General features: G+C 45.4%; 1 protein-coding gene across 30 annotated transcripts in view; it reads left to right on the top strand.

The window, feature by feature from the left end:
- Positions 1 to 27880, top strand: part of CELF4 (CUGBP Elav-like family member 4) — a 1399301-nt gene that overhangs the window by 1350199 nt on the left and 21222 nt on the right. For 28 of the 30 annotated variants that reach the window (XR_005746938.1, XM_040336066.1, XM_040336069.1 and 25 more), the window contains one exon: positions 10536 to 10701. The exons of the other annotated variants lie outside the window; for them this stretch is intronic. Coding sequence is in view for 27 of the 28 variants with exons in the window: in XM_040336066.1 (XP_040192000.1) it covers positions 10536 to 10663 (128 nt within the window). In the remaining variant the exon portion in view is untranslated. The remainder of the gene's footprint in view (positions 1 to 10535; positions 10702 to 27880) is intronic. 30 annotated transcript variants of the gene reach the window in all.

Here is a 27880-nt window from a genome sequence, read left to right as displayed (position 1 = left end):
TTATTCCCTATGGTGACTGTTCACACCTGAACGCCCAAACGCCTGTCGCGCGAAGCTCAAACAAGTCCCGGACCTTTTTCTGTCACGCGTATCGTGCGGTTTGGGCGTATTTGAGCGTTTTTTTTCCCCATAGAAAGTAATGGGAAACGTGCGAATTGAGTGTATCGCGCGACAACGGGCGTTTGCTATGGGCGTTTCGTCGCTTTAATAAATAGAACTTGTCGCCCATGCAGAAGATTAAAAAAATCTACCAACATAGCAACAAGTGATGAAAAGATGATAATTTTTCCTATTGGCTAAAATAAAAAACGCCGAAGTACAAAAACGTCGCACGACGCTGTATGCAAACGCGCAAATACGCGCGACAAAACGCCAGAAAAAAACACTCAAAAAAACGACCGACGCTCAGGTGTGAATGCAGCCTTAGAGTCAGTGGTGGGCATAGTCTGCAAAGAGCCCCTATGCAAAAAACTATTTTTGTGCCTCCCCCTTTAAATTACAATTTTAACACAATAATCCAAAATAATCCAAAATGAAATGTAACATTGTACAGTGGAACCTTGGTTTACGAGTAATGCGGTTAACGAGCATTTTGAATAATGAGCAACTTTAAAAAAAAAAAATCCTGCAGGTGTTATCTTGCAAAACGAGCAGAATTCAAGCTAATGGGGCGTGCAGTACCACATTTGGCCAGATGTGCGGGGGGGGGACGCCGGAGCCAAGCAGAGCCGTTGGGAGCCATTCGGAAATACTTAGAAAAAGCCTTTCAGCCGAGCTGTCCCTGACAGTATTTCCCAGGCTCTCTGGTGCCCCCACCTCAGCCACATGCGGTATTGCATGCCATAGAAGTCAATGCGGAACAAATTATCTTTGTTTCCGTTGACTTCTATGGGGAAACTCGTTTTGATATACAAGTGCTTTGAATTACAATCATTCTCCTGGAGCGGATTATGCTTGTAATCCAAGGTTCCACTGTACTATTAAATTAAATTATAATATTTAAAGTGTATGTCTGTATAATATAAAAAAAATATACCGGTACATACTTTACCTCTCTGCAATACATGTACATTTCACCGTGTTTTATCCTTTAAACAACGCTGCAAGCACAACAAATACCTGTTGATCTTCCAGAAAACTCCTAATTTTGCTTTTTAGGCTACACTGAACCTTTTGGGAAAAAGTAACCAAGGCCGCCACCCACCAACCCAAGTGTAGAGGCAACAAACAAACTCGGCTTCAGACTCACTCTATCCAGGCCACGCCCCCTGACATGTTTCGCCCCACCCACACGGCTTATTAATGAAGGACCTTCTCCCCTTTAGCTATTTTATAAATGGCTGCCTGGCATTTCTCATTAAATTAATACAAAGTAACAACGTATTTATTGTTTTTTATTGTATTTACTATTTTATGCATAGGTAAATCAGAGGTGTGACCATTGATCTCCTCATAGGCATGCGCTGCTTTGTGGCAGAACTATGTAAATTTCAGTGCTGGATGGACGCAAATACAAATCCTTTGGCCAATTAACCGCTTAAGCCCCAGACCGTTTTGGTGGTTAAAGACCGGGCCACTTTTTGCGATTCGGCACTGCGTGGCTTTAACTGACAGTTGCGCGGTCGTGCGACGTTGCTCCCAAACAAAATTGACGTCCTTTTTTCCCACAAATAGAGCTTTCTTTTGGTGGTATTTGATCACCTCTGCTATTTTTATTTTTTGCGCTATAAACAATTAAAAAAAAAAAACTCAATATTTTTTACTTTTTGCTATAATAAATATCCCCCAAAAATGCGTCCATCCATATATAAAAAAAAGTTTTTTCCACAGTTTAGCCCAATACGTATTCTTCTACATATTTTCGGTAAAAAAAATCGCAATAAGCGTTTATTAATTGGTTTACGCAAAAGTTATAGCTTCTACCAAATAGTAGTATTTTAATGCATTTTTATTAATAATATTTTTTTTACTAGTTATGGCGGCGATCAGCGATTTTTATTGTGACTGCGACATTATGGCGGACACATCGGAAACTTTTGACACCATTTTGGGACCATTGTCATTTTTACAGCGAACAGTGATATAAAAATGCACTGGTTACTGTAAAAATTACACTGGCAGTGAAGGGGTTTAACCACTAGGTGGCGCTGCAGGGGTTAAGTGTTCCTTAAGAAGTGATTCTAACTGTTTGGGAGCGTGGCTACACGTGACACGTCACATATGGCCTTTCCCGTTCACGGGGGAACGGTCGTCAGTAACAGTGTCACTAGGCAGAATAGGGGAATGCCTTGTTCACAAAGGCATTCCCCCAGTTCTGCTCTTGCCGACCGCAATCACGGGACTCCCGGGAACATCGAGTTACCGGGGACCCACGGCCACACTCGAGAGAAACGCGGTCAGGCGCGCGCCCACTGGGCGGCAGATTCAAATGGACGTACCTGTACGCCAATCTGCCTGCCCGTGCCATTCTGCCGACTATAGCGGGCCGCCCTGGAACATCGAGTTCCCGGGACCCGAGGCCACACTCGAGAGGCACGTGGCGGGCGTGCGCCCGCTGAGTGGCACATTCAAATGAACGTATCTGTACGCCAATCTGCCTGCCCGCACCATTCTGCCGACTATAGCGGGCTGCCCAGGAACATCGAGTTCCCGGGACCCGCGGCCACACTCGAGAGAAACGCGGCAGGTGTGCGCCCACTGGGCGGCAGATTCAAATGGACGTACCTGTACCTCAATCTGCCTGCCCATGCCATTCTGCCGACTATAGCATGCCGCCCGGGAACATCGAGTTCCCGGGACCCGCGGCTACACGAGAGAGGCGCGCGGCGGGCAGATTCAAATGGACGTACCTGTATGCCAATCTGCCTGCCCGTGCCATTCTGCCGACGTACATCGGCGTGCGGCGGTCGGCAAGTGGTTAAAACAGCCAATATATGTATTGTATCTGTGTATTTCTCCGTTTTGTGCTTTAAATGTAGGAAATCTATCTTCTCACGTCTCATTGCTCGCCCTCATGGCATTGATACAGTTTTAATAAAATACTTCAAACAAGGCCAAATCCAAATTATCCCCATCATTTTGTTCTTTGCTACGTTTTTTTAAATTCGTAATCTTTTGCCAATGTTGTGTTTCTTCCAATATTTTTTTTTTTCCCCCAGTGTAAAAAATTAAGGGTATAAAAAGATCGTTCCCCTGGCATCCAGGAAAATTGATCTTGCCTTTTTTTTTTTAACCAGATCCCGATAATGCAATTAGTAGTTTACACTTAAATGTGAATTAAAACAAGCTGGACTATAACTCTTGCCCTCGGCTTTTATTGCTCAGACACCGTCTGAAAAATAAGCAGGACTAGGTGACAAATAGACCCTGGGCAACGCCAATACTAAGGGCTGAAATCTGATACATAGACCCTGGCCTTTAACCACTTAGGACCCGGACCATTATGCAGGTTAAGGACCTTGCCCCTTTTTGCGGTTCGGCACTGCGTCGCTTTAACTGACAGTTGCGCGGTCGTGCGACGTGGCTCCCAAACAAAATTGGCGTCCTTCTTTTCCCGCAAATAGAGCTTTCTTTTGGTGGTATTTGATCACCTCTGCGGTTTTTATTTTTTTGCGCTATAAACAAAAATAGATATACATTTTTTTTCCCCTCAGTTTAGTCCCATAAGTATTCTTCTACCTATTTTCGGTAAAAAAAATCGCAATAAGCGTTTATCGATTGATTTGCGCAAAATTTATAGGGGCAGATCCACGTACCTGCACGGAAGAATCCGCCGGGCGCAGCGTACAGTATCTAAGATACACTACGCCGCCACAACTTATTTATTTTTTTTTCGAATCCTCAACGAATTTGTGCTGTAAGTTACGGCGGCGTAGTGTATCTTTGGCGGCGTAAGGACGCGGAATTCAAATGGATGTAATGGGGGCGTGTTTTATGTAAATACGTTGTGACCCGACGTAAACGACGTTTTTTTTTTTAACTGCGCATGCGCCGTCCGTGGGGGTATCCCAGTGTGCATGCTCGAAATTAACCCGGAAAAAGCCAATGCTTCCGACGGTGACGTCATTCTACGCAAATCCCTATTCGCGAACGACTTACGCAAATGACGTAAAAATTTCAAATTTCTACACGGGAAGGACGGCCATACTTAACATTGAGTACGCCTCATAACAGTAGCTTTAACTATAAAGCCGAACGAAAACGACGTAAAAAATGCGCCGGCCGGACGTACGTTCGTGGATTGCCGTAAATCGCTAATTTGCATACTCGACGTGGAATTCGACAGTAACACCACCTAGAGGCCGCCGAAATATTGCACCTTAAGATCCGACGGCGTACTAAGACGTACGCCTGTCGTATCCCTCCGAGATGCCGTCGTATCTTGTTTTGTAGATACAAAACAAAGATACGACGCGGGAATTTTAAAATTACGCCGGCGTATCAAGTGTCTGATGTGTCCGCCATAATGTCGCAGTCACAATAAAAATTGCTGATCGCCGCCGTTACTAGTAAAAAATAATTAATAATAAAAATGCCATAACATCCCCTATTTTGTAGACGCTATAGCTTTTGTGCAAACCAATCAATAAACGCTTATTGCAAAAAAAAAAAAAAATTACCAAAAATATGTAGAAGAATTACGTATCGGCCTAAACTGAGGAAACATTTTTTTTTACTGTATTTATTGGCGTATAACACTCACTTTTTTACCCTGAAAATAGAGGATAAACTGTGCCTGCTGTTTTTTTTTACCTGAAACTTCCCTCTTAAAGTTGGGGTGTGTGTTATACGCCGATAAATACTTTATATATATTTTTAGGGATATTTAGTATAGTATAGCAGAAGTAAAAAATATTGAATTTTTTTCAAAATTGTCGCTCTATTTTTGTTTATAGCGCAAAAAATAAAAACCGCAGAGGTGATCAAATACCACCAAAAGAAAGCTCTATTTGTGGGGAAAAAAGGACGCCAATTTTGTTTGGGAGCCACGTCGCACGACCGCGCAATTGTCAGTTAAAGCGACGCAGTCCCGAATTCGAGAAACGTGGCCCGGTCTTTGGCCAGACAAATGGTCCGGGGCTTAAGTGGTTAAATTATTTGTTATTACAAATGATATCAAAACTTTTATGCTATTTTAGTGATTGGTTTGATATCTACTTTAAAGGAAGCACAATGGATCAGTCTGTAATAGGTAGACTAGAAGGCGGGCAGCCAACAAAGGGAAAACAAAAGATCCCGGTGAGCCAAGAAGACCAGAGGCGTGACTTCAGGTCACCAGTCGAACCCAAAGCCTGAATGATTAAAGGGGTTGTAAAGGTATAATTATTTTTTCTTAAATAGCTTCCTTTACCTTAGTGCAGTCCTCCTTCACTTACCTCATCCTTCCATTTTGCTTTTAAATGTCCTTATTTCTTCTGAGAAATCCTCACTTCCTGTTCGTCTGTCTGTAACTCCACACAGTAATGCAAGGCTTTCTCCCTGGTGTGGAGAAAGCCTCCTGAGGGGGGAGGGGGCGAGCAGGAGAGTCAGGACGCCCACTAACACACAGCTTCTTTCTCTATCTGCAACGTAGAGAGCCTGGGCCGATTCTAGGGTCAAAGGCACCTGGGTGCAGAAATTGTGCTGGCGCCCCCACATGGGCGTCGTAATTTTACTAACTCCTCCCCTTTACCAATGTTTCTATGGAAATGACTCAACCACAGAGATGCTCCCCTACGAAGTCTTTATTAACCTGGGATCCTTACATGATCTCCTAACAATAAACAAAAAACAGGAAGATAAGCAGAGTACTTTATTGGGACCTGGAGGGGGGCCTCTCTGATGGACACAGAGGGCCAGATCCACGTACCTCCGCGCAATTTTCCGTCCGGCGTAGCGTATCTCCGATACACTACGCCGCTGTAACTTTCAGCATATTTTCCGTATCCTGAAAGAATTTGCGCCATAAGTTACGGCGGCGTAGTGTAACTGTGTCGGCGTAAGGGCGCGCAATTCAAATGGCTAAGTTGTGGGCGTGTTTTATGTCAATACATCTTGACCCGACGTAAATGACGTTTTTTTCTGAACGGCGCATGCGACGTCCGTGAGAGTATCCCAGTGCGCATGCTCCAAATTAACCCGCAACGAGCCAATGCTTTCGACGTGAACGTCATTCTACGCAAAGCCCTATTCGCGAACGTTTTACGCAAACGACGTACACAACGGAAAATTCGACGCTGGCCCGACGTCCATACTTAACATTGGCTACGCCTCATATAGCAGGGGTAACGTTACGCCGAAAAAAGCCTTACGTAAACGACGTAAAAAAATGCGCCAGCTGGACGTACGTTTGTGGATCGCTGTATCTAGCTCATTTGCATATTCTCTAAGCGGAAATCAACGGAAGCGCCACCTAGCGACGTACTGACGTACGCCAGTCGGATCGAGCCCTGATTCAGTCGTATCTTTGTTTTGTAGATACAAAACAAAGATACGACGGGGGATCTTAGAAATTATGCGGCGTATCAATAGATACGCCGGCGTAATTTCTTTGTGGATCTGGCCCAGAGAGGGCTTCTGTTAGAGAGTCGGTTGGATGTTCGGCGCCCCTACCTCTTCAGGCGCCTGGGTGCAATGCACCCTGTGCACCCTGCCTAGGGTCGGCCCTGTAGAGAGCGTCCTGACTCCCCTGTAGTCCAAGGGAGGGGGCGAGCACGACACTCCACACCAGGGAGAAAGCCTCGCATTACTGTGTGGAGTTACAGACAGAAGAACAGGAAGTGAGGATTTCTCAGAAGAAATAAGGACATTTAAAAGCAAAATGGAAGGATGAGGTAAGTGAAGGAGGACTGCACTAAGGTAAAGGAAGCTATTTAGGAATAAAAATTACCTTTACAACCCCTTTAATCTACAGCTGGAATACCCCCCCCCCCCCCAAAAAAAAAAAAATTGCAGGCAACCGTCGATGCAATTAGCCACGAGGGGAAGATTTTTAGAAAACATGCTAGGTGTGCAAGGCAATTTCTCATTTGCAAACCATAATTAATTTGATGTTTAGATTAATTTCTTGTGTTCTCCCAAAGGTGCAATGAAGGCATTTTTCCGTTACAATGAAGTTGATGGCTTATTGGGAAGATAAATCTAAATGACAGCTTAGCAACTGACTCCGGCTCAAACTTTAACACCGGCCAAACAATCCAGAATTAACTTCTTGTTTGGAAATCCTATCGCGGTCACGAATCGGGGCTGCGTTCAGCTAATGCCTCCTGATGGGGCTTCGGGTCGATAACCGATGCCTGAGCTAAAAGCCAACTCCTGTAAAATATAAAAATAAAAAATAAATTTGGATAAAAGAGAAAGGGTTCGTTTTGTGGCCAGTTTTTAAAAGCGAACTTGTTAGTCACTTGAAAAAAAAAAAAAAAAACGAATGACTATCTCCTGCAATATTATTAAGCACTGTAACATAACATTTAAAAAAGTATCGATAATCGGTATCGGCGGGTACTTGAAAAAAAGTAAATTGGTACTTGTACTCGGTCTTAAAATAGTGGTATCGGGACAACCCTACTTTACAGCATACCTGTTTTTAACCACTTGCTTACTGGGCACATATACCCCCCTCCTGCCCAGGTGAAATTTCAGCTTTCGGCACTGCATCGCTTTAACTAACAATTGCGCGGTCGTGCGACGTGGCTCCCAAACAAAATTGACGTCCTTTTTTCCCCACAAGTAGAGCTTTCTTTTGGTGGTATTTGATCGCCTGTGCGGTTTTTATTTTTTGCGCTATAAACAAAAAAGTGAGACAATTTTGAAAAAAATACAATATTTTTTACTTCTTGCTATAATAAATATCCCAATTTTAAAAAAAAAAACATTTTTTTTTCTCAGTTTAGGCCGATACGTATTCTTCTACATATTTTTGGTAAAAAAAAATAAAAAATCGCAATAAGCGACTGGTTTGCGCAAAAGTTATAGCGCTTACAAAATAGGGGACAGAATTATTTTTTTTTTATTATTTTTTTTTACTAGAAATGGCGGCGATCTGCGATTTTTAATGGGACTGCGACGTTATGGCGGACACATCGGACACATTTTTGGCGCCATTCACATTTATACTGCGATCAGTGCTATAAATATGCACTAATTACAGTATAAATGTGACTGGCATTGAAGGGGTTAACACTAGGGGGTGAGGAAGGGGTTAAATGTATCCCTGCTTAGTGTTCTAACTGTAGGTGGAGGGGGGTGACTGGGGGGGTGACCGATCTGTGTCCCTATGTACAAGAGACACAGATCCGTCTCCTCTCCAGAGACAGCACCGCTGTCTCTGTGTAAAACGGCAATGAGAAATGATCTCATATGTTTACATATGAGATCCTCTCTCATTGGCCGCACAGATCGCCTCGCGAACGGCCACTCTGATTGGCCGTTCGCGGCGATCTGTAATTGGCTGTGTCCGAGGGACACGGCCAACACAGATTTTCCCCGCAGCGCGCTCTGGAGCGCGCGCGGGGACCGCCCTAAGGGGCGGACGTCAATTGACGGCAGTTTGGAGATTGGGATCCGCACTGTAGCCGTCAATTGACGGCAGGCGGATCCCAAGTGGTTAAGTAGTCAGCAGTAGACATGTGCACAGAAAATGTTTTCGTTTTTTTTTGTTCCGTTTCGTATCGTTCCGTAGGTTCGTTCCCGTTCGTTTTTCGTAAGACGCCCGTTTTCCTGTTCGTTCCCGTTCGTTTTTCGTACGACGTGATTTTTTCGTATTCCAAACGTTTCGTATTTTGGTTACCGTTTTATTTTCGTACATGCGGGATGGTTCGTTATTCTGTTTAATTCATGTTCGTTACTTGTTAGACAATAATTTTCGTGAATTTTTGTCATTTTGTACTTTCGTAAATATATCGCGGTATTCGCAGCACTTTCAACACGCGGCTCATCCATATTAACTATTGTTAAGCCCCATACACTTGGTCAGACTTTTTTAACAACAAACATAAAAACGATCGTTTTACCGAACGTTCGTTCGTTTTTAAACTTCATCAGAAAACCATTTTTGGGTTCCAGGTTCAAAAGTCTGGCCAACTGATCTCTCCCTTCAGACGAAAATCCACAGAAAAGTTTATTTGGCTTTACTGTACTACTCAGCACAAAAGAGAAGCTGCTTCACTAACTAACTACACTCACTGTCCATTCAAAAAAACTAAAATGACATCTTATAACAAAAGATTTGCATTCTGTATTTTGAAACCAAATTACGAACAGAAAAAAGGAATACAGAATACAAATCTTTTGTTATAAGATGTCATATGAACATACAAACAGAAAAAGGATTCAAACAAAATACAGAATGAAAATCTTTTGTTAGATGTCATATGAACAGACGACTGAAAATCAAAATACGAACAGAACAAGGATTCAAACAAAATACAGAATGCAAGTCTTTTGTTATAGATGTCATATTCGTTCGTTCGTATTTGCGCTTGTTCCTTATGCGACTCATTCGTAATCCCGTCGTTTTCGTATTTTGGTGCTTAAATTTTTTGGTATGTACACATTATTCTGCGGGTACGAAAATGAAAATTTTCGTACGAAAATAACATTCGTACGAACGGGAATGCACATATCTAGTCAGCAGGTTTGGGGTAGGAAGAGGCTAGGAAAGGTAGACGCTATACTTTGTCATTCGAGGGATAATCGTTTAATTTGGGAATGTTATCCAAGCAGTGCACTTAGAACCCATTATGGAAGATTTCGATGTAATAAGCTGTGTCCATATCTTTACAGTGACAGTGTGCAGAATGGGCAGAGCTTATTGCCGTGTAGAGTAGACCATGGCCAAAGCAGAGCTTTAAGTCAAACTTTTTTTGGGCAGTTCAGGATAGAGCAGGGAAGCATTAGAACCCCTCTCAGGTTTTTGTCACCATCCGTGACCCCAATTGGGAAATTCACTCTATTTTGTCCCGGTGGGCATTGTCTTGGGTATGCAATGTGACTGGATATCCAAATTTTTGGAACGTTTTTATTTCTGGGAAAGTTGTGGTTTATAAAAAAATAGTTTTTTTCTGGGAAAGTTGTGGTTTATAAAAAAACTGTTGATTTGATCTTTTTTTATATATTTCATGTCGTAAAAATAGGTATCTTGTTTCAAAGTTTTTGTCATATGGTTGAAATAATTATTCCACTAAATATACTTCACATGAAACATGTTTTTGGTTATTCAGTTATGTAGCCTGTTTGGTTGGCTTGGCTTGGATTGCTTTTTATTTTTATAGCGCTGTGATTTCTAAATGACAGAATCTTAAGCTTTCTTGAGTTTTCAGGATCAGATGTTAAGGTGTGTCTCTTCTTTGCTGACGTTAACCTGGAAAGTTATGATTGTCCGCTAAATATGATGGGTGCTGCTTTTTAGGATATGCAACATGAATCGCTCATGATCATCTTACCTCTGTTGAATTCCCTCCTTCTCATCCACATCCCTAGCAATTACATTATCTGTGTTTTGGTCCTCCGATAAATTTCGGCTTGTTAAGCCCCCACATCGCTTCGTATTTTGACAGGTTTTGTGAGTTTTGACAATCCTGCCAGTGCCCAGGCGGCCATCCAGGCCATGAATGGCTTTCAGATTGGCATGAAGAGGCTGAAGGTGCAACTCAAGAGGCCGAAAGATGCCAACCGCCCTTACTGAGATACTTCAGGAGCCTCTGGAATCAAGGACTAGCACAGGTAGGTCAACCAGAGACAACATCTGGCTAGTGACAAGACTGGGTAGAAAAGCGAGATTGAGAACTCATATTTTTGGTAACATGACATATTTAACAAGACTCATGGTATCTACAGGTGCCTTTTCTTCAAGACTAATTGCACAAGAACAAGCTGAAATAGAGCTAATTACAGCTAAAATATCTGGAAATTGCAATTCTTAAAGTATATCTGTGGCCAAAACCTTTTTTTTTTGTACTTTTGGATAGGGAATGGAATGGTTGGAACCCCGTCAGGCTTATATATCGCTGTCTGTGTCTCTGCAGGGGAGGTTCTTCATCTCTTTTTGTTCCGGTGACTATCGACACCGGCACAGAGAGTGAAGAGAAATCCACTTTTCTACAGTTGCCATTGGAACAAGAGTTGAGGGGAAGTCCTCAGTTGGGGACACCTGGTCTGGTGACAGTTGGTGGAGGTTTTTCCTCACTTCCTGTTGTGCCTCTAGAACAGAAAGTGAAGAAACATCATACATACCGGAAACAGCAAGAAACAGAATCAGTTTAAGGTTATGTAGATTTTACAAACACATGACGATGAAGTATGACCAGTGCAAGACCACCAAAAACATAGTTGGGTTACAAAAGCATTCTATGTGTTATCGTTAGTGTTGAGCGGAATACGCCATATTCGATTTCGCGATATATCACGAATATATAGCCGAATATTCGTGAAATATTCGCTAAAATCGAATATTTGTGATATTTTATCAAAATTTCGCTAATGCGAATGCGAAACTGATTGCGAAATTTCGCTAATGCGAATGCGAAATTGATTGCGAAATTTTGAAACATTCAATTTCACCTGCCCTTTGGAAAAAGTGTGGTTTTACGTAATGGACCCTGCAACTAACAAGGTATTAAGAAAATAAATACATTATTATATAGATTTGAGGGTTTACTTTGACCAATTTGTATATTGATTAGTTTAATAAATATTGAATAACCATAGATTTGGAAAATACAAGTAAACCGTTTACGTTGACATCTCTTAAATGTCTTTATGTTAAACAGTTATTATTCCCTTTAAAGAGGTGAAATGCAAATGATGACACGGGACAAAAGATGGAAAATTCTTTGAAGATGTGATACACTGGAAAAACGCACAGAAACACTCCACTCTCTCCTATGACAACTGTGGTAGGAGAACTCTGATTGGCTCTGATGCAAAAGAAGGTCGGAGAAAGTATTCGCGAATATTCGGAAATCGAATATTCGCGATTGCGAATATTCGGCAACATAAAAGGATCGCCTCAGCTTAGCTACTCGGCCCAGGGTCTCTAATCATACCAGCAATGCTTTTAGACGTCGATGGAGATCACTAGGATGTGATCTGTTTTAAAAATAAAATTGAAAAAATACGAATATTCGGAATAGCGAATATTGGCCGCGAAATTCGAGTTATTCGCGAATATTCGAATATGCCATATTCGTAACGAATATTCGCAATGCGAATATTCGTGAGCAACACTAGTTATCGTGTTGTGTATCACATTATCAGTCAAGTCAACAACCGAGTCAATTTCACAAATAAAATAGTTGTCTTTGCGTCAAGTACTGAATAGAGGCCACTGCCTCTGTATCACATCCAAAAATGGTATCTCTTAACCACTTCAGCCCCGGACCATTTGGCTGGCCATAGACCAGGCCAGTTTTTGCGGTACGGCACTGCGTCGCTTTAACTGACAATTGCGCGGTCGTGCGACGTTTTGCAAACAAAATTGACGTCCTGTTTTCCCCACAAATAGAGCTTTCTTTTGGTGGTATTTGATCACCTCTGCAGTTTTTATTTTTTGCGCTATAAACAAAAATTTTGAGAATAATGCAATATTTTTAACTTTTTGCCCTAATAAATACCCCCCAATATCCTCAGTTTAGACCGATACGTATTCCTTTGCATATTTTTGGTAAAAAAAAATGCACAAAAGTTATAGGCCCGGATTCACAAAGGAGTTACGACGACGTATCTCCAGATACGCTGTCGTAACTCTGAGTGTGAGGCGTCGCATCTCTGCGCCTGATTCATAGAATCAGATATGCCTCACTGTTGCCTAGATACGAGCGGTGTAAGTCTCTTACGCCGTCGTATCTTGGGGCGCTTCTGTATATTTCCGCGTTGAATATGCAAATGAGCTAGATACGCCGATTCACGAACGTACGTGCGCGCGGCGTATCAAGATACGTCGTTTACGTAAGGCGTCGGACCGGCGTAAAGTTACCCCTCATAAAGCAGGGGTAAGTCATGTTAGGTATGGACGTCGGAAACGTACGAACAGCGTCGTATTTTACGTCGTTTGCGTAAGTGCAATTGTCTGTTAAAGCGACGCAGTGCCGAATTGTAAAAACCCCTTGGGTCATGTAGCAGCATATTGGTCCGGTCTTTAAGTGGTTAAATCCCCTTTCTTCCGCATTCTGATGCTCGGTTTGAACTCCAGCAAATTGTCTTCACCGTGTCTAGATGCCTAAATGCATTGAGTTGCTGCCATGTGATTGACTGATTAGCAATTTGTGTTACCGAGCAATTGAACAGGTGTGCCTAATAAAGTGGCTGATGAGTGTATATTTATACAGTATATTTCCTATTTATGTAATTATGGAGAAATTTAATAATATTAATGATGAACATAATATACAGTATATATATATATATATATATATATATATATATATGTACAGAAAAGTATACAGTTCCTTATGCCCCGTACACACGACCGGTTGTCCCGACAGGAAAACTGCCATGAGAGCTTTTGGCCGGGTATCCCTACCGTGTGTATGCTCCCTCGCAGTTTTTCCGACAGGAAAACTGCCAAACCCGCCGGACAAAAAAAAAGAGAACCAGCTCTCTTTTTCCCGTCAGAAAACCTGGCCGTGTGTAGCAGAAACCAGCCATTTGTGGCAGTTTTCCTGTGGGGAAAAACTTTGATGGAGCATACGGGAATACGGCATTAACCCAAATTATGCCATTCAGAAAAAAGACACGCACAGTGCGCCTGCGCCATTGTCTACGGCGTGCATGCGCTGTAGACATCGGCGCCTGTCATTATTAATATTTCCTAAACCGTGCAGGTTTAGGAGATGTTTCTTGCACCTACAGGTAAGCCTTAATCTAGGCTTACCTATAGGTGCAAGTTGTGTGGTTGGATTGACAGCCACTTTAATAGATGAATATTAGATATTAGGTCGGGTCACAACCCATTGGTCGGGTCACCACCCATTTACATAAAACACGCCCCCCTCATCCTCATTTGAATTAGGCGCGCTTACGCCGGCCCCATTTACGCTACGCCGCCGTAACTTAGGAGGCAAGTGCTTTGTGAACACTTGGAATGAAGGTGCCCGGGACAGACCTGCAAAATACGGGACTGTCCCGGTCATCCTAGAAGGAAGAGGTGACAGAAGATGGACGATGCCCACACACAGGGCTGGACTGGGACAAAAATTTGGCCCTGGACTTCATCCAGACTGGCCCACTTTGACAGGTCTCTCCCACGGCGGCTGGACAACTCCCGCACCCCACCCCCCCCCGTCCACCCCCCCGTCCACCCAAGCCCCCTCTCCTCCTTCAGTAGCCACTAGCCGTTCTACTTTATTAGAGTAGAACAGTTGGTACTGGTACACTTATAGGCAGTACCAGTGGGGAAGCTAGACATTATTTCACCCGGGGCAAATAATCAGTTTGGTGCCCCCCCTTATGGAACAAGATTAGGGAGAAGTGAGAAACTCTCAGGCCATAGCTGTTGAGTCAGCTGTCTGTCCCCTCCCCCATGCTCCTCTGTCGTCGTCCCCTGCTCCTCTGGTCGTCCCCCTGATTCTCTGTTCCCCCCAGGTGAGCGCTGTGGGAAGGGAGAGGTGGTGAGCTCTGCAGGGAGGGAGAGATAGAGGAGCGGAGGGGGGCGGCGGTCCACTGTCACTGAAGCCGGTCCACTGAGCCATCGGCCCACCGGGAAACTCCCTGTAGTCCCAATGGTCAGTCCATCCCTGCCCACACAGGGGACATCGCTGGATTCTGTTGCAGGCAAGTGTCACATGATACATACTAGCCCATTATGCTTTTAATTTGCAGGCTTTTCAGGTAGCAAAAGAGGAAGTAAAACCCATCAGGGTTTACTTCCTCTTTAATTTTTATGGAAGGTGGAACGCTTAGGTCGGCGGTTTCTTTTTTTAAATAGGCTTTACATTTTCCAGTCCACCAAATCCCTTGCAGCCTTGACATTGGATGTCCATGTATCTCTCTCTACATTCTATATATAAAAAAAAAAAAGGAAAAGAATCGCATGCTGCAAGGTTGCGGCGTTGTGCCGCAGCTTTCCTGTATACCTAAATTACCCAAGACTGATGGGCCAGCGTTCTCAGGAAATTCAGATAGCAGCTCTAAGACTTCGGCGAGAACAGCTAATGCCTTGAAAAAGACATATGGAGAAATAAAGGAAGACAATTAAGAAATTCACCATCTAAATCACAGCTGACATGATAGATGCTTTAAATATAACTGTGTTTGAGTTGAAGTCAGCATTGTGTGTGTGCAGTTTGCAGAAGATGGATGAGTGAATCTGAGCCGCTAATTTGAGCCTAAGTGATGAACAGAAGTCCTCCTTCCATGGCATTATCGCTAGTCTGGTTTCTTAACCCGCTCACAGCCTGGGAAGCATGGGCATAAAAATATGCTTGCTAATATTTATGGCTGAGATAAGATTCATTTATCTTGTGGTTTAGGTTATTTCGGCTTTTTTACGCCTGCCAAGGATTAATCTAGTTCAGACGTAGGCCCAGATTCTCAAAGAAGCGCCTATCTCAGATACACTACGCCGCCGTAACTTAGAGCGGCAGGTCCCGTATTCAGAAACAACTTGCGCTCTAATAGCTGGATTCAGGTAGGGATACGCCGGCGTATCAGTAGATACGCCGTCGTAACTCTGAATCTACGCCGGCGTAAATTTTGGCGTATTCTGGAAACCAGATACGGAAACCAGATACGCTTAAATTAGGCTAAGATACGAGCGGTGCAATTTTTCCGCTGGCCGCTAGGTGGCGCTTCCGTTGAGTTTGGAGTAGAATATGTAAATGACTAGATACGCCGATTCACGAAACGTACGTGCGCCCGTCACAGTAAAGATACGCCGTTTCCGATAGGCCTAGTACACACGAGAGGATCGATCCGCGGAAGTGGTCCGGAGGACCGTTTCCGCGGATAAATCCTCTGGCGGATTTTGATCTCATGGTTGTACTAACCATGAGATCAAAATCCCAGCGGAATTCCCTCCGCGGTGACGTGTCGCGCTGTCGCCGATGTAATATTAGGACTTCCACGCATGCGTCGAATCATTACGACGCATGCGAGGGATGGATTCGGACGGATTGATCCGGTGAGTCTGTACAGACCATCGGATCAATCCGCTGGACTGGATTCCAGCGGATCGATTTCTTAGCATGCTAAGAAATTTTGATCCGCTGGAAATCCATCGGCCCGAAATATATCCGCGGATAAATATCCGCTGGGTTGTACACACCAGGGGATCTATCCGCTGAAACCGGTCCGCGGATAAATTTCAGCGGATCGATCCTCTCGTGTGTACGGGGCCTAAGAGGTACGCCGGCGTAAAGATAAAGCTGCTCCCTAGCCAATGTTAAGTATGGCCGTCGTTCCCGCGTCGAAATTTGAAAATTTTCCGTCGTTTGCGTAAGCCGTCCGTGAATGGGGCTGGACGTAATTTACGTTCACGTCGAAACCAATACGTCCTTGCGGCGTACTTTGGAGCAATGCACACTGGGATATGTACACGCGCCGTTCGTAAAAAACGTCAATCACGTCGGGTCACCACCCATTTGCATAAAACACACCCCCCTCATCCTCATTTGAATTAGGCGCGCTTACGCCGGCCCCATTTACGCTACGCCGCCGTAACTTAGGAGGCAAGTGCTTTGTGAATACAGCACTTGCCTCTCTGACTTACGGCGGCGTAGCGTATATGCCATACTCTACGCCTGCCTAACGTTGCGCCCGCCTACGTGAATCTGGCTATAAGTTACGGTGGCGTAGTGTATCTGACACGGCGTAAGCCCACCTAATTCAAACTAGGCTGGTAGGGGGGCGTGTTGTATGTAAATGTTTCGTGACCCCACGTAAATGACGCTCTTTTCGAACGGCGCATGCTCAGTATCACGTCGAATTTTCAAAGTAAATTACGCCCGCTCAATGCTTAGGCGACGTGAACGTAACCTACGCCCAGCCCCATTCACGGACGACTTACGCAAACGACGTAAAATACGACGCCTTTTCTTGACCCTACTATGATTTTCCATTCTTATAAACCTCACGTCCAGGGCCATCTTAATAGCACCATGGGCCCCCTGGGAAAATTAATGCTCTGGGGCCCCTACAATGATGACAGTGCAGGTAAACAGACATTAACTGGTTGCCGACCAGCCGCCGGCGTTTTACGGCGGCAGGTCGGCTCCCCTGCGCGAGAGCCCGTAGCTATACGTCGGCTCTCGCGCAGGCCACTAGGGGCGCGTGCTCGGCAGGCACGATCGCCGCCGGGCACACGTGATCGCTCGTTACAGAGCGAGGACCAGGAGCTGTGTGTGTAAACACACAGCTCCCGGTCCTGTCAGGGAGAGAAATGCTGATCTTCTGTTCATACAATGTATGAACAGAAGATCAGTACCGTATTTATTCGAGTATAACGCGCAAAATTTTATACCCAAAAAAAAAATCAAAGTTTGGGTGCGAGTTATACACGAGGACTGGGGTGGGGTGGCAGTGGCGTTCCACTTTAAACCTAGCCTTTTGTATCACCTTAAACCCCCCCCGCCGCCGCTGCTACCGCCGCCGCCACCGAAGCCACCAACGCCGCTACAACGTTAATCACCGCGGCGCGGGGAACATTACAGACAGCTTTCGTTTGAATAGCTGTTTTCTCCGCCGCGCGTAGACACTCCCCCTTGGACGGATCTGTCCAATCGCGAGCAAGGGGGAGTGTCTATGCGTGGCAGGGAAAACAGCTGTTCAAACTAACGATGTCTGTAATGTTCCCGCGCCGCTGTGATTAACAGTAGGTGGCTGCATATACGGGGACATGGCTGGTTATACAGGGGACATGGCTGGACATACAGGGGACATGGCTGGACATACGGGGACATGGCTGGTTATACAGGGGACATGGCTGGACATACAGGGGACATGGCTGGACATACGGGGACATGGCTGGTTATACAGGGGACATGGCTGGACATACGGGGACATGGCTGGTTATACAGGGGACATGGCTGGACATACAGGGGACATGGCTGGACATACGGGGACATGGCTGGTTATACAGGGGACATGGCTGGACATACAGGGGACATGGCTGGACATACGGGGACATGGCTGGTTATACAGGGGACATGGCTGGACATACGGGGACATGGCTGGTTATACATGGGACATGGCTGGATATACAGGGGACATGGCTGGATATACAGGGGTCAATACATTGTCAATAAATGATTTTTGGCAATTACAATGATTTTATACCGATTTTTAATCAAAAATTAGGGGTGCGCGTTATACACGTGTGCGCGTTATACTCGAATAAATACGGTAATTTCCCCTAGTGAGGCCACCCCCCTACAGTTAGAACACACCCAGGGAACATACTTAACCCTTCCCCGCCCCCTAGTGTTAACCCCTTCACTGCCAGTGGCATTTTTATAGTAATCCAATGCATTTTTATAGCACTGATCGCTATAAAAATGCCAATGGTCCCAAAAATGTGTCAAAAGTGTCCGAAGTGTCCGCCATAATGTCACAGTACTGAAAAAAATCGCTGATCGCCGCCATTACTAGTAAAAAAAAAATATTAATAAAAATGCCATAAAAAAAAACCCTATTTTGTAAACGCTATAACTCTTGTGCAAACCAATCAATAAACGCTTATTGTGATTTTTTTTTACGAAAAATGTGTAGAAGAATACGTATCGGCCTAAACTGAGGAAAAAAAAAATGTTTTATATATTTTTGGGGGATATTTATTATAGCAAAAAGTAAAAAATATTCATTTTTTTCACAATTGTCACTCTATTTTTGTTTATAGCGCAAAAAATAAAAACCGCAGACGTGATCAAATACCACCAAAAGAAAGCTCTATTTGTGGGGAAAAAAGGATGTCAATTTTGTTTGGGTACAACGTCGCACGACCGCGCAATTGTCAGTTAAAGCGACACAGTGCCGAAATGCAAAAAATGGCCCGGTCATTTGGCAGGCAATTCTTCCGAGGCTGAAGTGGTTAACAATATAAGTCCAGTTGCTACTTACTACTAGCTATGCATTCCTTTGTGTGTGTTCTTTTTTTTTTCATTTTTGAGTGAGATTCCGCTTTAAAATGCAATTGAAATGCTTGCAATTGCCTTTTCTGATTTTATACACTTCCCAGCTCCAAGAACACGCCATTTACTTCTTAAGTATGAAAGCTACAACTCTACAGATATATGTGTGTCTTTGAAGGCCCCTAATTCCAATACATACTTTAATATCTTATTGATGAAGTTCCGTACAGCGGGCTTCTGTTTTTTTGTTTATTGTACGTTTTCATCTTGCGGTCAAAAAAAAATGACTTTGTGTTTTTGTGAAATGGATTTAATTGGAGCATTATCTCATAGCTATTACCTCGCTTTTTCCGGGGTATGCTAATTAAGCAGTCATTAGCTAAGGAAAACATCAAGTCAGATAGAAAGTCTTGTCTATGGATTGCCAAAAGCAAAAAGTACTTGTGGATTTATTATGCTGCGGCAGAGGATTCGCATACCTTAGAAAGGAAGTTTTAATACAGTTCAGTTAAGCGGAAGGTCTGGCGGTTGCTCTTTTACGGATCTTCTTTGTGATGAGCACCACCCCATGGCCCAGGTCAAATAAATAGTACAGGCCGTCATAAACAAGGTCCGTTGAGAAGTCCTGGTATGATATATTTTTTTTTTAATTTCCCTTAGATACCTGTTCCAGAGTCCTGCCAAGTCCCTGCCAAGCAGCTAGCATTTTCATATACTGGAGCTCAACATATACAGTACGTCTCAACTCAGGTTTCCTTTATGAGAGTCACTGACCTCTGTAGCTGCAGGAACTGACCTGGGGGGACTGTACTGAGGGACAGACTGACCTTGTTTGGTTTAACTACACTTCTTAAAGGGGTTGTAAAGGTACCGTATTTGCCGGCGTATAAGACGACCCCCTATTTTTCCAGGAAAAATGTTGGTTTTGGGATATACTCACCGTATAAGACTACCCCCTTCCTACTAGTCTTTCTGGAAGCTGAGGGGTAGCCGGAACAACCGCTGACAGGAACAACCGCTGACAGGAACAACCACTGACAGAAACAGGCATTTTTCAAATCTCACTGTGCCATTACATTACATTACATGCCCCACTGTGCCATTCCATTACATGCCCCACTGTGCCATTCCATTACATGCCCCACTGTGCCATGCCATTACATGCCCCCACTGTGCCATTCCATGCCTCCACTGTACCATTCCATGCCCCCACTGTGCCATTCCATGCCTCCACTGTCCATCACATACCTCCACTGTCCATCACATGCCTCCACTGTGCCGGCCAAGACGATCTTCCTACCTTATTTTTTTGCTGCAGACATCCATGTTTCAGGCTGCGGGCATCCATGATTCAAAAGCCGCGCCTCCTCCTCAGACTGTTACGTGATAGGCGGAACACTAATTTTCCCAGTGGGACCTGTGTTCAGTGTTCCGCCTATCATGGACGTCCTCTCATCCGAGGATGAGAAGGCATCCGTGATAGGCGGAACACTAAACAGAGGCCCTGCTGGGAAAATGAGTGTTCCGCCTATCACGGAACAGTCTGAGGAGGAGGCATGGCTTTTAAATCGTGGATGCCCGCAGCCTGAAACATGGATGTCCGCAGCCTGACGGAGACAGATCCGGCGTATAAGACGACCCGCAACTTTGGATGCATTTTTTTGCATCCAAAAGGTCGTCTTATACGCCGGCAAATACAGTACAATTTTTTTTCCCTAAATAGCTTCCTTTACCTTAGTGCAGTCCTCCTTCACTTACCTCATCCTTCCATTTTGCTTTTAAATGTCCTTATTTCTTCTGAGAAATCCTCACTTCCTGTTCTTCTGTCTGTAACTCGGGATGCAACGTAGAGAGCGTCCTGACTCTCCTGTCGTTCAAGGGAGGGGCCGAGCATGACACTCCACACCAGGGAGAAAGCCTTGCATTACTGTGTGGAGTTACAGACAGAAGAACAGGAAGTGAGGATTTCTCAGAAGAAATAAGGACATTTAAAAGCAAAATGGAAGGATGAGGTAAGTGAAGGAGGACTGCACTAAGGTAAAGGAAGCTATTTAGGAAAACAAAATTGTACCTTTACAACCCCTTTAAGCTTCTCCCATTTTTACCATAATTTGGCCACACCCACTGTTCATCGCGGGACGCTACATGCGCTGCAATACACATTTTCTTGGGACACCCAAAGGTTCCTTTTACAATCCTATAGTGTACTACAAAAAAAATTGCGCAGCTAAAGGGTTTTGGCTTGATGAAAACGTGGCAACCCTACCCACAGCAGTGACTTAGCAGCTTATCTTCCCCTGATACCCCTCCTAGGAGAGACCCAACAGCTCAGATTCGCCCTCCCAGCAGGGGCTCAGCAGCTCAGCTCCCCCTCACAGAAGTGACTAAGCAGCTCAGCTCAGTGTCATCTTAAGAGCATTATAGGCCCCCGGCAATACAGTGCACTGGGGCCCTGTCTACACAATCACGCACGAGAATTTACTGACAAAAATCATAAAATTTACTGGCAGAACCACATTTTTTTACTGCCACTGCAAAAAAAAATACCTAAAATTACAGTTTTCAGTGCCGAACAATGCAAATGTCAGTATTTAAACTATAAACATATAGCTAGTGCTATTAGCAATGTGTTTAAGTTAAACAAAAGTAAAAAAAAAATGTCTTCATTGACATGAAGGTCAGGTTACATCAGAGTCTGCAGGATTCCCCCTTACATTGAAAGGGAACTCTTATGTAAAGGGGAACGCTGCAGATCATGATCTAAGGGGGGAACTCTGATGTGGAGGGGGGCTCTGGTGACCAGAGACCACCTTATATCGGAGTCCACTGATTTCTCTTTCCCACTTACATCACTTACATCAGGGTCCGCAGACTGAGTTCCCCCTTGCAGACTCTGATGTAAAGGGGAACTCTGATGTGGGGGGCACTCTGGTGACCAGAGACCACCTTCCGTAGAGTAAATACACTAAGGTAAGGGGCATCACTAATATAGGAGGGGGAACCTTTATATCAGTGCCCCCTTACATTTTTGCATTCACTCCCCCCTTACATCAGCAACCCCCCGCACTCGTGGAGGACCGGATCTTCTCTGTGATTTCTGCAAACTGGGCTTGGGCAGTTCTAGCCTGTCACTCTCCACAATTTTTTACTAGGGTTGCTGGGCAGCCGGTGGAGCCCCCCAGGGAAGCGGGGCCCCCGGGCAACTGCCCAGTGTGCCCAATGGAAAAGATGGCCCTGGCTCAGCTCACCCCTCTCAGTAGTGGCTCACTATCTCACCCAGCTCTCAGCAGTAATTAAGTAGTTCAACATATCTTGCCTTGCCATTCAAGCAACATCTCAGCAGCTCACCTCACCGTGCACACTTCTTTCAGCAGTGACTCGGCAACCCTTCTCCTAGTAGTTCAGCTGCTCCCTTCTCTTGGTAGTGACTCAGCAGCTCAGCTCACCTTGCACACTCCTTTCAGCAGTGACTCGGCAGCTCAGCTCACCCTGCTCCCTTCTCCTGGTAGTGATTCAACAGCCCAACTCCCCCTATCCTGCACCCTTCTGGTAGTGACTCACCTGGATCCCTTCTCCTGGTAGTGACTCAGCAGTTCAGATGCTCTTCTCTTGGTAGTGACTCAGCAGCTCAGCTCATTTTGCATACTCCTTTCAGCAGTGACTCGGCAGCTCAGCTGACCCCACTCACTTCCCCTGGTAGTAATTCAACAGCTCAACTCACCCTACCCTGCACCCTTCTCCTGGTAGTGACTCAGCAGTTCAGATGCTCTCTTCTCTTGGTAGTGACTCGGCAGCTCAGCTCACCTTGCACACTTCTTTCAGCAGTGACTCAGCAGCTCAGCTCAACCTGCTCCCTTCCTCTGGTAGTAATTCAGCAGCTCAACTCACCCTTTATCCTGCACCCTTCTTCTGGTAGTGACTCAGCAGTTCAGCTGCTCCATTCTCTTGGTAGTGACTCAGCAGCTCAGCTCACCTTGCACACTTCTTTCAGCAGTGACTCGGCAGCTCAGCTTACCCTGCTCCCTTCCCTTGGTAGTGATTCAGCAGCTAAACTCACCCTATCCTGCACATTTCTTCTGGTAGTGACTCAGCAGTTCAGCTGCTCCCTTCTCTTGGTAGCGACTCAGCTGCTCAGCTCACCTTGCATACTCCTTTCAGCAGTGACTCGACAGCTCAGCTCACCCTACTCCCTTCCCCTGGTAGTAATTCAGCAGCTCAACTCACCCTATCCTGCACCCTTCTCCTGGTAGAGACTCAGCAGTTTAGCTGCTTTCTTCTCTTGGAAGTGACTCAGCAGCTCAGCTCACCTTGCACACTTCTTTCAGCAGTGACTCGGCAGCTCAGCTCACCCTGCTCCCTTCCCCTGGTAGTGTTTCAGCAGCTCAACTCACCCTCTATCCTGCACCCTTCTGGTAGTGACTCAGCAGTTCAGCTGCTCCCTTCTCTTGGTAGTGACTTAGCAGCTTAGCTCACCTTGCACACTTCTTTCAGCAGTGACTCGACAGCTCAGCTCACCCTGCTCCCTTCCCCTGGTAGTGATTTAGAAACTCAACTCACCCTATCCTGCACCCTTCTGGTAGTGACTCACCCGGATCCCTTCTCCTGGTAGTGACTCAGCAGCTCAACTCACCCTATCCTGCACCCTTCTCCTGGTAGTGACTCAGCAGTTAAGCTGCTCCCTTCTCTTGGTAGTGACTCGGCAGCTCAACTCACCCTATCCTGCACCCTTCTCCTGGTAGTGACTCAGCAGTTAAGCTGCTCCCTTCTCTTGGTAGTGACTCGGCAGCTCAGCTCACCTTGCACACTTCTTTCAGCAGTGACTCGGCAGCTCAGCTCAACCGGCTCCCTTTCCCTGGACGTGATTCAGCAGTTCAGTTCACCCTATTTAGCACCCTTCTCCTGGTAGTGACTGAGCAGCTCAGCTGCTCTCTTCTCTTGGTAGTGACTCAGCAGCTCAGCTCACCTTGCACACTTCTTTTAGCAGTGACTCACCAGCTCAGCTAACCTTGCTCCCTTCCCTGGTAGTAATTCAGCAGCTCAACTCACCCTATCCTGCACCCTTCTGGTATTGACTCACCCCGCTCCCTTCTCTTGGTAGTGACTCATCAGCTCAGCTTAACTTGCTTTCACCTCCCTACTGACTCAGCAGCAAAGGTCCCCATGACCCCCCCCCCCAAGCAGTAAATCGACAGTTTAGTCCCCCCTGCTCCTCTCCCAGTTGTGACTCAGCAGATCAGTTCCCCCTGCTCCTCCCACTCAGTAGTGACTTAGCAGATCAACTCCCCCTGTTCCCCCTCCGAGCAGTGACTTCAGCAGTCTCTGCTTCCGCGCCTTCCAGAAGTCACTTGGCAGCTCAGCTCACCCTGACAACCCCCTTCCCCCCTTGAACATAGAAATTATTTCTATCCCAAGAAGTTTTCTTATAGTTTCCTAAAAAATCAAAGTCCGAGGTGTCCATTCTGAATGCTTTTGGAAAAAATTACTTAGGGCCAGATTCCCGTACATCCTGCGGCGGCGGCGCTTAAGCTATTTACACTACGCCGCCACAACTTACAGGAGCAGGTGCCGTATTCCCCAAACACTTGCTCCGTAAGTTGCGGCGGCGTAGTGTAAATGGCCCGGCGTATGGCCGCGTAATTCAAAGGGGGCGGCTTGTATTCAAATTAAGCGCGCCCCCGCGCAGATTGAACTGCGCATGCGCCGGGCTGAAAAATAGCCCAGTGCGCATGCTCCAGCTCACGACGGAAAACGTCAATGACGCCGACGTGAGCGCCATTGACGTAAAGTCGTATTCAAGAACGACTTAGTAAAACGACGTAACCGACGGAGAAAGACGACGCGGACCCGACGCCATACTTAACATGGCATACGGCGGACTGGCGTAAGGTTACCCCTCATATAGCAGGGGTAACCTTACGCTTACGGAAACGACGTAACCGACGACTACGCGGCGCTAATTCGTTCGGGAATCGGCGTATCAGGCTCATTTGCATAGTCAAATGAGAACTGAAAGTAAACGCCACCTAGCGTCCAGCGTCGCATTACATCTAAGATCCGACGGTGTAAGTGACTTACACCTGTCGGATCTTGGCCGTATCTATGCGAAAATGATTCTAGGAATCACTGGCATAGATACCCGGGGCCAAAAAGAGAGATACGACGGTGTTTCCTGAGATACACCGTCGTAACTCTTTTGAGAATCTGGCCCGGAATTCCTAAAATGCATTTTTGAAATTTCTAATAATACTACATATATACAGTATATGACATATATATTAGGATTGCTGTTTTTGTATGTCTGTTTAGCTCCCACGGTTGACCAAGTCTGACAGATATGGCATTTGAAGAGAGTGCCTACATCATATGAGGAATGGGGGGGGGGGGGGGGGTTACAATTGAAGCAGTCATGCAGTAAGCAAATACACACATCAATGCTTCTAAAATATCTCCCATCCCAGCCTTTTGACATCCATTAAGATATCTTTTGACCCTCAAGTCCTGGACCCATAGAGAGGTCAGTTTCAGGAGACACAGTCTAAAACAAACTCTCACCTGCAAATATCCAATATATGGACATATTAAAGCAGGCTTCCCTGGCAAATTAAACATTTAATGGCAAATGGGGAAGTTATCACTTTATTATTGTATTACTTTATTAAAAACCCTTCTGTGTGCGTCCTTTAACCCCTTCATCCCCCGGAGGATTTGGCTGGCCCAATGACCGTGGCCATTTCTTGCGATTCGGCACTGCGTCGCTTTAACTGACAATTGCGCGGTCGTGCGACGTGGCTCCCAAACAAAATTGACGTCCTTTTTTCCCCACAAATAGAGTTTTCTTTTGGTGGTATTTGATCACCTCTGCAGTTTTTATTTTTTGCGCTAATAAACAAAAGTAGAGCCATAATTTTGAAAAAAAAGCAATATTTTTTACTTTTTGCTATAATAAATATTCCCCAAAAATCTATAAAAAGGCGATTTTTTTTCCTCAGTTTAGGCCGATACGTATTCTTCTACATATTTATAGATAAAAAGCGTTTGATTGGTTTCCGCAAAAGTTATAGCATCTACAAAATAGGGGATAGTTTCATGGCGTTTTTATTAATACTTTTTTTGTTACTAGTAATGGCGCCGATCAGCGATTTTTATCGTGACTGCAGCATTATGGCGGACACATCGGACACTTTTGACGCTATTTTGTGACCCTTAATTTTTATACAGCGATCAGTGCTATAAAAATGTACTGATTACTGTATAAATGTGACTGGCAGGGACAGGGTTAACCACTAGGGGATTAGGAAGGGGTTAAGTGTGTCCTAGGGAGTGATTCTAACTGTGTGGGGGCTGGGCTTACTGTGACACAACACTGATCACTGCTCCCGATGACAGGGAGCAGACGATCAGTGTCCTGTCACTAGGCAGAACAGGGAGATGCCTTGTTTACACAGGCATCCCCCCATTCTGCAGCTCGAACGTGGGACACAGCGGACATCGAGTCCGTGGGGCACAGTTGGGGCACAATTTGAGAGCATGACCATCCAACATTTATTGTCGGAAATTCCGACAACAACTGTCCGATGGAACATACAGACGGTCGGATTATCCGACAAAACACGTCCATCACACAATTGTTGTCGGAATATCCGATCGTGTGTACGGGCTTAAGAGGGTTGAAGGGGTGGGCTCTAGAAAGACTCTGCCACTCTTTGACAGAGTCTCTTTCAGGGCCGATCCTAGGCAGGGTGCACAGGGTGCATTGCACCCAGGTGCCTGCAGAGGTGGGGGCGCCGAACATCTAACAGACTCTCTGTCCATCACAGAGGCCCCCCTCCAGGTCCCAATAAAGTACTCTGCTTCGCTTTTTATATTTTGTTTATTGTTAAGAGATCATGTAAAGATCCCAGGTTAATGAAGACTTTGTGGGGGAGCATCTCTGTGGTTGAGTCATTGCCATAGAAACATGTGTAAAGGGGAGGAGTTAGTAAAATGACGACGCCCATGTGGGGGCGCCAGAAATATTTCTGCACCCAGGCGCCTGTGGCCCCTAGGATCCGCCCTGGTCTCTTTGATGTACTGTAGATCCTGTTATCTGAATTAAAGTAAATGAGGCCCTTTGTAGGAAACAAACACTGGGCTCCTATTAAAGCCACTGGGGTAGATTCAGGTACCTGCGCTTCTTCTTACGGCGGCGCAGTGTATCGTCTTTTACGCTACACCGCCGTAACTTACAGGAGCAAGTGCAGTATTCACAAAGCACTTGCTCCGTAAGTTGCGGCGGCGTAGCGTTAATGGGGCCGGCGTAAGCCCGCTTAATTCAAACGTGGAAGGGGGGCGTGTTTTATGCTAATGTGTGATGACCTTACGTGATTGACGTGTTTTACGAACGGCGCATGCGCCGTCCGTGGGCATATCCCAGTGTGCATTGCTCCAGAGTACGCCGTATTGGTTTCGACGTGAACGTAAATTACGTCCAGCCCTATTCGCGAACGACTTACGCAAACAACGTAAAAAATTCAAAAATCGAAGCGGGAACGACGTCCATACTTAACATTGCGTGTGCCTCATAGAAGCAGGAGCAACGTTACGCCGTAAAAAGCCTTACGCAAACAACGTAAAAAACTACCGCCGGGCGCACGTACGTTTGTGAATCGGCGTATCTAGGAAATTTGCATGCTCTACGCCGAAAACAACGGCAGCGCCACCTAGCGGCCAGCGTGAGAATGCACCCTAAGATACGACGGCGTAAGAGAATTACGCCAGTCGGATCTTAGGCTAATGTCGGCGTATCTTGCTTTCTGAATACAGAAAGAAGATACGCCGGCGCAGATTTGAAATTCTTTCTG

The sequence above is a fragment of the Rana temporaria genome, chromosome 1, assembly GCF_905171775.1.
Source record: "Rana temporaria chromosome 1, aRanTem1.1, whole genome shotgun sequence".
NCBI classification, from domain to species: Eukaryota; Metazoa; Chordata; class Amphibia; order Anura; family Ranidae; genus Rana; species Rana temporaria.
The sequence above is the reverse complement of the archived record's forward strand: the minus strand, read 5'-3'. Positions and strand labels throughout refer to the sequence as shown.